The 10,726-nt window shown below is 42.1% G+C and overlaps 1 protein-coding gene across 1 annotated transcript in view; it reads left to right on the forward strand.

Annotated features, from left to right (window-relative positions):
• The window catches only part of TTN (titin), a 277,219-nt gene extending 266,829 nt beyond the window's left edge, over nucleotides 1–10,390 (forward strand). The window contains exons 325-330 of the mRNA XM_053907301.1: nucleotides 99–5,713; nucleotides 5,841–5,997; nucleotides 7,129–7,820; nucleotides 7,923–8,076; nucleotides 8,609–8,911; nucleotides 9,044–10,390. Coding sequence (XP_053763276.1) covers nucleotides 99–5,713; nucleotides 5,841–5,997; nucleotides 7,129–7,820; nucleotides 7,923–8,076; nucleotides 8,609–8,911; nucleotides 9,044–9,342 — 7,220 coding nt within the window. The 3' untranslated portion in view covers nucleotides 9,343–10,390. The remainder of the gene's footprint in view (nucleotides 1–98; nucleotides 5,714–5,840; nucleotides 5,998–7,128; nucleotides 7,821–7,922; nucleotides 8,077–8,608; nucleotides 8,912–9,043) is intronic.
• The last annotated feature ends 336 nt before the right edge of the window (nucleotides 10,391–10,726 follow it).

The raw sequence follows: 10,726 nt of genomic DNA on the forward strand, positions 1-10,726 counted from the left end.
AGATGACATATTAATTAGGGTTCGTGGGGGTGGTTGTTGCACTTAAATAGTGTTGGGTATTGCTAAATTATATTCTTTCTTCTTTTATTCTGATACAGTTCCAGCTAAGATACACTTGCCTAAAACGCTTGAAGGCATGGGAGCGGTTCACGCTCTCCGAGGTGAGGTGGTCAGCATCAAGATCCCTTTCAGTGGCAAACCAGATCCTGTGATCACCTGGCAGAAAGGACAAGATCTGATCGACAATAATGGACACTACCAAGTTATTGTCACAAGATCTTTCACATCACTTGTTTTCCCCAATGGAGTAGAGAGAAAAGATGCTGGTTTCTATGTGGTCTGTGCTAAAAACAGATTTGGAATTGATCAGAAGACTGTTGAACTGGATGTGGCAGATGTTCCTGACCCACCCAGAGGAGTCAAAGTTAGTGATGTCTCACGAGATTCTGTCAACTTAACATGGACTGAGCCGGCTTCTGATGGTGGCAGCAAAATCACCAACTACATTGTCGAAAAATGTGCCACTACTGCAGAAAGATGGATCCGTGTAGGACAGGCCCGAGAAACACGTTACACCGTGGTCAACTTATTTGGAAAAACAAGCTACCAGTTCCGTGTGATAGCTGAAAACAAATTTGGCCTGAGTAAGCCTTCTGAGCCTTCAGAGCCAACCATAACCAAAGAAGACAAGACCAGAGCTATGAACTATGATGAAGAGGTAGACGAAACCAGGGAAGTTTCCATGACTAAAGCATCTCACTCTTCAACTAAGGAACTCTATGAGAAATATATGATTGCTGAAGATCTTGGGCGTGGTCAATTTGGAATTGTCCACCGTTGTGTTGAAACATCCTCAAAGAAGACTTACATGGCCAAATTTGTTAAAGTCAAAGGGACTGACCAGGTTTTGGTAAAGAAGGAAATTTCCATTCTAAACATTGCTAGACACAGAAACATCTTATACCTCCACGAATCATTTGAGAGCATGGAAGAATTAGTTATGATCTTTGAGTTCATATCAGGACTTGACATATTTGAACGCATTAACACAAGCGCTTTTGAACTTAACGAAAGAGAGATCGTAAGTTATGTTCGCCAGGTCTGTGAAGCACTTGAGTTCTTACATAGTCATAATATTGGACACTTTGACATTAGACCAGAAAATATCATTTACCAAACAAGAAGGAGCTCCGTCATTAAAATCATAGAATTTGGTCAAGCCCGTCAGCTGAAGCCAGGGGACAACTTCAGGCTTCTGTTCACTGCCCCAGAATACTATGCACCTGAAGTCCACCAGCATGATGTTGTCAGCACTGCCACAGACATGTGGTCACTTGGCACGCTGGTATATGTGCTGTTAAGTGGTATTAATCCATTCCTGGCAGAAACTAACCAACAGATAATTGAGAACATCATGAATGCCGAATATACTTTTGATGAAGAAGCATTCAAAGAGATTAGCCTCGAAGCCATGGATTTTGTTGACCGGCTGTTAGTGAAAGAGAGAAAATCTCGCATGACAGCATCTGAGGCACTCCAGCATCCATGGCTGAAGCAGAAGATAGAAAGAGTCAGTACTAAAGTCATCAGGACATTAAAACACCGGCGTTACTACCACACTCTGATCAAGAAAGACCTCAACATGGTTGTGTCAGCAGCCCGAATCTCTTGCGGCGGTGCAATTCGATCGCAGAGGGGAGTCAGTGTCGCTAAAGTTAAAGTAGCATCCATTGAAATTGGCCCTGTTTCTGGACAGATAATGCATGCAGTTGGCGAAGAAGGAGGATATGCCAAATACGTATGCAAAATTGAAAACTATGATCAGTCTACCCAAGTGACTTGGTACTTTGGAGTCAGACAGCTGGAGAACAGTGAGAAATATGAAATCACCTATGCAGATGGAGTAGCCACCATGTACATCAAAGACATTACCAGATTTGACGATGGTACCTACAGATGCAAAGTAGTCAATGACTACGGTGAAGACAGTTCTTATGCAGAGCTATTTGTTAAAGGTGTGAGAGAAACTTATGACTATTACTGCCGTAGAACCATGAAGAAAATTAAGCGCAGAACTGACACAATGAGACTTCTGGAAAGGCCACCAGAATTTACCTTGCCTCTCTATAACAAGACAGCTTATGTGGGTGAAAATGTCCGGTTTGGAGTAACTATAACTGTCCACCCCGAGCCTCGTGTAACATGGTATAAGTCAGGTCAGAAAATCAAACCAGGTGATGATGATGCAAAGTACACCTTTGAGTCTGACAAGGGTCTTTACCAGTTAACAATCAGCAGTGTAACTATGGATGATGATGCTGAATATACTGTTGTGGCAAGGAACAAATATGGTGAGGACAGCTGTAAGGCAAAGCTGACTGTAACCCCACACCCACCGCCAACAGATACAACCTTAAGACCCATGTTCAAACGGCTGCTGGCAAACGCAGAGTGCCAAGAAGGCCAAAGTGTCTGCTTTGAGATCAGAGTGTCTGGCATCCCCCCACCAACATTAAAATGGGAGAAAGATGGTCAGCCACTGTCCCTTGGGCCTAACATTGAAATTCTCCATGAAGGCTTGGATTATTATGCTTTGCACATCAGGGACACTTTGCCTGAAGACACAGGTTATTATAGGGTCACAGCCACAAACACAGCTGGATCTACCAGCTGCCAGGCTCACCTACAAGTGGAACGCCTAAGGTATGTCAAACAAGAATTCAAGAGTAAGGAGGAGCGTGAACGACACGTACAAAAGCAAATTGACAAGACACTAAGAATGGCTGAAATTCTTTCTGGCACTGAAACGGTGCCACTGACCCACGTGGCCCAAGAGGCTCTGAGAGAAGCTGCCATCCTTTACAAACCAGCTGTAAGCACCAAGACCGTAAAAGGGGAATTCCGACTTGAGACAGAAGAAAAGAAGGAAGAGCGAAAACTCCGTATGCCTTATGAAGTACCAGAGCCACGCAAATACAAACAGACTCTAATAGAAGAAGACCAACGCATTAAGCAATTTGTGCCTATGTCTGACATGAAATGGTACAAAAAGATACGTGATCAATATGAAATGCCTGGGAAAATTGACAGAGTTGTACAGAAAAGACCCAAGCGCATCCGCCTTTCCAGATGGGAACAGTTCTATGTGATGCCTCTTCCACGCATTACAGATCAATACAGACCTAGATGGCGTATTCCCAAACTGTCCCAAGATGATCTTGAAATGGTGAGACCAGCCCGCCGCCGCACACCTTCTCCTGATTATGACTTTTATTACAGACCTAGAAGACGTTCTCTTGGAGACATGTCGGATGAAGAACTTCTCCTGCCCATTGATGACTACTTGGCAATGAAAAGGACAGAGGAAGAGAGGCTGCGTCTTGAAGAAGAGCTTGAATTAGGCTTCTCAGCCTCACCACCAAGCCGAAGCCCTCCACGTTTTGAGCTTTCTAGCCTGCGTTACTCTTCACCACAAGCTCATGTCAAGGTAGAGGAAACAAAAAAAGACTTCAGATATTCAACCTATCACATCCCCATGAAGGAGGAGACTAGCACAAGTTATGCAGAACTGCGGGAACGGCACGCCCGGGCCTCCTACAGACAGCCGAAACAACGGCAAAGGATCATGGCCGAGAAAGAAGATGAAGAGTTGCTTCGCCCAGTTACTACCACCCAGCGACTGTCGGAATACAAAAGTGAGCTTGAACACATGTCAAAGGAGGAAAAGTCTAGAAAGAAATCCAGGCGACAGAGAGAAGTGACAGAAATAACAGAAATTGAGGAAGAATACGAAATCTCAAAACATGCTCAAAGAGAGTCCTCCTCATCTGTGTCTAGACTACTGAGGCGGCGGCGTTCCCTGTCTCCAACCTACATTGAGTTAATGAGGCCAGTGTCCGAGCTGATCCGGCCACGTCGACAACCAGAGGAGGAATATGAAGAGGACACAGAAAGAAGGTCTCCTACTCCAGAGAGAACTCGCCCACGTTCCCCCAGCCCTGTGTCCAGTGAGAGATCACTCTCAAGATTTGAGAGGTCTGCAAGATTTGATATCTTTTCCAGGTACGAGTCCATGAAAGCTGCTTTAAAGACTCAGAAGACATCAGAAAGGATGTATGAAGTATTGAGTCAGCAGCCTTTTACACTGGACCATGCGCCTCGAATCACACTGAGAATGCGCTCCCACAGGGTACCATATGGCCAAAATACACGTTTTATCTTAAACGTTCAGTCTAAGCCAACTGCCGAGGTTAAATGGTACCATAATGGCGTTGAACTCCAAGAAAGCAGTAAGATTCGTTACACCAACATGAGCGGGGTCCTGACCCTGGAAATTCTGGACTGTCACACCGAGGACAGTGGAACATACCGTGCTGTGTGCACCAACTACAAAGGTGAGGCTTCAGACTACGCGACCTTGGATGTAACAGGCGGGGATTACACCACCTATGCTTCCCGACGCAGAGACGAAGAGGTCCCCCGGTCTGTCTTCCCTGAGCTAACAAGAACAGAGGAGTATGCGGTTTCATCATTTAAGAAAACATCTGAGATGGAAGCTTCTTCTTCGGTCAGGGAAGTGAAGTCACAGATGACAGAGACAAGGGAAAGTCTCTTAGCATATGAACACCACGCATCTGCAGAAATGAAAAGCGCTGCAGTAGAAGAAAAGTCGCTGGAAGAAAAATCCACACACAGAAAGATCAAGACGACTCTGGCCGCAAGAATTCTAACAAAGCCAAGGTCCATAACCGTGTATGAAGGCGAGTCCGCAAGGTTTTCTTGCGACACAGATGGTGAGCCGGTGCCCACTGTGATCTGGCTGCGTGGAGGACAAGTGATAAGTACCTCTGCCCGCCACCAAGTGACTACCACAAAGTACAAATCGACCTTCGAGATCTCTTCAGTCCAGGCTTCTGATGAGGGCAACTACAGCGTGGTGGTAGAAAACAGTGAAGGGAAGCAAGAAGCACAGTTTACTCTGACTGTTCAAAAGGCCAGGGCTACTGAAAAGGCTGTGACATCACCACCGAGAGTCAAATCCCCAGAGCCTCGAGTGAAATCTCCAGAAACCAGTAAGGCTCCAAAACGAGTGAAATCCCCAGAACCAGTTACTTCTCACCCAAAATCCGTATCACCCACAGAGACAAAACCCACACCAACAGAGAAAGCTCAGCAGCTCCGAGTCTCCGTCCCACCCAAGATAACTCAGTCCCTGAAGGCTGAAGCTTCTAAAGATATTGCAAAGCTGACCTGTGCAGTCGAAAGTAGTGCATTATGTGCAAAAGAGATCACCTGGTATAAAGATGGCAAGAAACTGAAGGAAAATGGGCATTTCCAGTTTCATTATTCAGCAGATGGTACCTATGAGCTCAAGATCCATAACCTCACGGAATCGGATTGTGGAGAATACATTTGCGAGATATCTAGTGAAGGTGGAACTTCCAAAACTAACTTCCAGTTTACAGGACAAGCCTTTAAGAGTATCCATGAGCAGGTGTCAAGCACATCAGAAACTAAGAAAGCAGTTCAGAAAACTGCTGAGTCTACAGAAACCAAGAAAACGGAAGCAAAAGCTCCTGAACCAATTTCCTCCAAACCAGTAATTGTTACTGGGCTGCAGGATACAACTGCTTCTTCAGACAGCATTGCTAAATTTTCAGTTAAAGCTACTGGAGAACCACGGCCGACAGTCATCTGGACAAAGGATGGAAAGGTAACCATTTCTTAATTATCTCCTGATGGTATCTCCTAAAAATCTAACTTCTTCCCTCATCTCCATCTCCCCAAAAATGTTTAAACTTAACTCACTTTTTAACACTCAAATAACTTGCATTCTACAGGCTCTTACACAAGGAAGTAAATATAAACTCTCTGAAGACAAAGGAGTTTTCTTCTTAGAAGTTCATAAGACTGATACTTCTGACAGCGGGCTTTATACTTGCACCATAACAAATTCAGCTGGATCTGTGTCCTCTAGCTGTAAATTAACTATAAAAGGTAGGTTGGCTTTTGTTCGTACCAATATTTTTCAGAAAAACGATATTAAGGAAACTTTCTAAACATTCTCCCTTACATACACATACACACACACACACACACAAATATTAAAGTAAAACTGTTTTCATTTTTTAAGGTTTAATGTTTATTTATTTATTTTGAAAGCGAGAAAGTGAGAGCATGAGCAGGGGAGGGGCAGAGAGGGAGAGAGAGAATCCCAAACAGACCGTACTCTGTCAGGGAAGAGCCAGATGTGGGGCTTCTTCTCACTTACTGTGATCATGACCTGAGTCAAAATCAAGAGTTGGACAGTTAACTGACTGAGGTACCCAGTAAAACTGTTTTCCAAATTCCAGAATACCATTTGTATGCAAATACACATATTTAAAGAAAGCCTAATAGTAGCATAAAAAGCACATATCAGGTACCTAATTATATGTGGTATTACTTAAGATTCCAAAGAGGCAGCCACTGCTCCCAAGAATATTTAGGAATAAAGTCAGGTGAATATACAAAATGGTACTGCTTCCATAAACTTTCACTCTTGCTAATTTTCCAAAGCAGTGCAGTTTGTAAAAGAGCTATATTACTTTTCCCAGTTAAAATTAAGTTGCTTTCAAGGGCACCTGGGTGGCTCAGTTAACGGTTAAGCATCCGACTTCGGCTCAGGTCATGATTTCATGGTTCGTGAGTTCGAGCCCCACATGGGGCTCTGTGCTGACTGCTCGGAGCCTGAAGCCTGCTTCGGATTCTGTGTCTCCCTCTGTCTCTGCCCCTCCCCTGCTCACACTGTCTCTGTCTCCCTCTCAAAACTAAATAAAAATTAAAAAAAAAAATTAGGTTGCTTTCCTTCAATCTTCTAAAACATAATTCAATTTTTTTATTAATCAAAATTTCCTAAATCCACACCTATCCTAAATAATTTGACTATTCTTTTGAGACTTTTCCCTTAAGTCATAAGAACCATCTTCAATTTAGTTTAAAGAATCATTACACTGATCTCAAAAATCATGCATGACAACTTTTTTTGTGTGTATATTATTTATTCACTTGCAGAACTACAAAAGAGTAAAGGGTGGGACCTCTTTTCAATTAAGTTCGCCTAACACCTAACAGAGGTTTCTTTTTTAGCTGTAAAAGACACTGAGGCACAGAAAGTATCTACGCAAAAGACCTCTGAAGTTTTATCACAAAAGAAGGCGGTTGTCCAAGAGGAAATTTCCCAAAAAGCCCTCATTTCTGAAGAAATGAAAATGTCAGAAGTGAAATCTCAGGAAAAGTTAGCCATCAAGGAGGAAGCTTCAAAAGTTCAGATTTCTGAAAAAGTCAAGAAATCAGAAGCAACCTCTCTGGAAAAATCCATTGTCCATGAGGAAATCACTAAAACATCACAGGCATCGGAAGAAATCAGAACACATGCCGAGATTAAAGCATTTTCTACTCAGATGAGCATAAGTGATGGTCAGAAAGTGACCTTAAAAGCCAACATTGCTGGTGCCACTGATGTGAAATGGGTACTGAATGGAGTAGAGCTCACTAACTCTGAAGAGTACAGATACGGTGTCTCAGGCAGTGATCAGACCCTAACCATCAAGCGGGCCGGTCACAAAGATGAAGGGATTCTCACCTGCATTGGCAAAACCAGCCAAGGGATCATCAAGTGTCAGTATGACTTGACCCTGAGCAAAGAACTCTCAGATGCTCCAGCCTTCATCTCACAGCCCAGATCTCAAAATATTAATGAAGGACAAAATGTTCTCTTTTCTTGTGAAATCAGTGGTGAGCCATCCCCTGAAATCGAATGGTTTAAAAACAACTTGCCAGTAAGTTTAATTATGAATATGTCATTGAAGAAAATTTAAAATGACACATCTATTCCTGAAGAGCTCAAAGAAACATTTCTTTTTTTCCCCCTTACATTTTAGATTTCTGTTTCTTCAAATATCAGTGTAAGTCGCTCCAGAAATGTATATTCTCTTGAAATTCGAAATGCATCAGTAAGCGACAGTGGAAAGTACACAGTTAAGGCCAAAAATTTCCATGGCCAGTGTTCAGCTACTGCTTCCTTAACAGTCCTTCGTAAGTAGATCTTTCCCATTTTTTTTTTACTTGCTTAAGGCCTTTATATATTTTTTGTTTTTTTGCCTTTGTCTTCCGAGCACAACCAACTCCGATGAGCCTTATTAAATTCCGTGAGTGAGAGGCACAGGTCTCCCCTCATCCTTACAAAGTTTCTTGACAGCTAAACAGATATGTGGATAAATTAACTTTCAAAGCCAAGCTACCAAGTGTCCTGTTACATTTGTTTCCAGAATGCACAAAATCTATATTATTTTCTATATGACTAATCATTTTTCTCCCAGTTATTCTAGCACCTGCATGTAATACAATGATAGAAATATAAAAGATACGTTTCTTGGAGACATTGAGCTAGCTCTTGACAAATGTATGTATTTGCTTATGCTTCCACAGCAAATTGTTTGGGTTACGTTACTGTGTGTGTGTGTGTGTGTGTGTGTATGTAAGTTTTCAATTTCTGCAAGTCAATGTCAGATGTCACCAATTAACCGGATGTCATCAATGTTCACTGTGTATCTGCTATGCTCCACAGCTCTAGTTGAAGAACCTCCCAGAGAGGTAGTATTGAGGACAAGTGGTGACACGAGCTTGCAAGGAAGCTTCTCGTCTCAGTCAGTCCAAATGTCTGCCTCTAAGCAGGAGGCCTCCTTCAGCAGTTTCAGCAGCAGCAGTGCTAGCAGCATGACTGAAATGAAATTTGCAAGCATGTCTGCCCAAAGCATGTCCTCCATGCAAGAGTCCTTTGTAGAAATGAGTTCCAGCAGTTTTATGGGAAAATCTAGTATGACACAACTGGAAAGCTCAACTAGTAGAATGCTTAAAGCAGGCATAAGAGGTGAGCAATGAAATTACTGGTAGAGGTAGATAAGCCTAGTAGCACGGTATAGCCTTTAGTTCATACAATTTAGTAGAAAGTAAATCATTGTGTTTTCAGTTCCTAAAACATTTTTGTTGTTGTTCCATAAAGGAATTCCACCTAAAATTGAAGCTCTTCCCTCTGACATCAGCATTGATGAGGGCAAAGTTTTAACAGTAGCCTGTGCTTTTACGGGTGAGCCTATCCCGGAAATAACATGGTCCCGTGGTGGAAGAAAAATTCAACATCAAGAACAACACGGGAGATTCCACATTGAAAACACGGATGACCTGACGACTCTAATCATCATGGATGTACAGAAACAAGATGGTGGACTTTATACCCTTAGTCTAGGGAATGAATTTGGATCTGACTCTGCCACTGTGAATATAAACATTCGATCTATTTAAGAGAGCCTGTGCTCTCATACTCCTACTCATTCTTAACCTTTCACACATGATTCACATGGACTAATCTTTCTGATCTGTAAATATTAAAAAAGAAAAAGTAGTTGTGTATCAACCTAAATGAGTCAAAGTTCGAAATTATACATTTCAATCTTTTCATAATTATTGACCTAAGAATATACATTTTCTAGTGACATGTACATACTGTATATAGCCGGATTGACGGTTATAAAGTTTTGTACCATTTATTTTATGACATTTTACAATGTAACTTTTGAAACTAACTGTTGGCAGGAGAAAGTTTCTTATGGAACGAATACCCTGCTCAACACTTAATCAATCTTTGTGCCTCAACATAACGTTGATGTCTAAGTATGCCTCAGTGGGTTGAGAAATTCCCCACTGAAGATGTCCTATCCACCTAAAAGATGATGCCATGTGTGTAACCTGACATGTGCACCAATACCTACTGAATCAGGAATGTAAGGCATTGGTGATGTTTGCATTTACCCTCCTGTAAGCAACACTTGAACGTCTTACATTTTCTGATGATGTCACACTCAAAATTATGACTTAGATATTACCAGAGCAGAGTGTAACGGCCAACACTTTGTTCGCTCATTTTGCACTGTCTCTGACCATAGAGAATGCGGGGATAGCTTGGAAAAGTAACATCGCCTGGCCATCCCTTCATTTCACCAAGCTATTCAAGTATTCCTTTGCCAGAGCAGTGTCAACTCTTGGAGGTTCTGGGGTGCAGCCAACGCCTTCGTGTGGTAGCTCTAAATTTACATTGAAACCTGAGAAACTGGGGCAACTAAGCAATGAGCCACAGCAAAAAAAAAACAAAAACAAAACAAAAAACAACAACAACAACAACAAAATAAAGCTGTCGTTAAACTAAAAACAACTACAAGATTACTAACTGCCCAGAATGTCAATTTGATGTAGTTCCTTTCATGCAGGTATAAATTCGATTATTAGTTACAATTGTTGGACCTCCTTGAGAAATAGTAACAACAAAATAAAGCAAGCTATCTGCACCTCAAAATGTGTGGTTGGTTGTTTTGTGTGAAATCCTGGGGTTGGGGAGTATGACTGAACAAATCACAGAAATGATCACAGATCAGGCAAAGTGGCCCATGACGATAGGGTTCAAAATGGCCCATGACGATAGGTTCCTTAAAGCAAATATTTGAATTATTGTGTTGGACATAGTCAACATTTTTTAAAGCATGGGGCAGCCACGTGAACTTATTACCTGTTTTCAATAGTAGCTGATTATATAGAGGAACCATGTAGAGGTAAGGAGAGAGGTAAATCACAAACAGCAGGTAAAATAACATATTCAAATGACGGTCTCTATGGAGACTGATTCAAGAATGTT

The sequence above is a fragment of the Panthera pardus genome, unplaced genomic scaffold, assembly GCF_024362965.1.
Source record: "Panthera pardus isolate Hobbes unplaced genomic scaffold, ASM2436296v1 HiC_scaffold_10, whole genome shotgun sequence".
NCBI classification, from domain to species: Eukaryota; Metazoa; Chordata; class Mammalia; order Carnivora; family Felidae; genus Panthera; species Panthera pardus.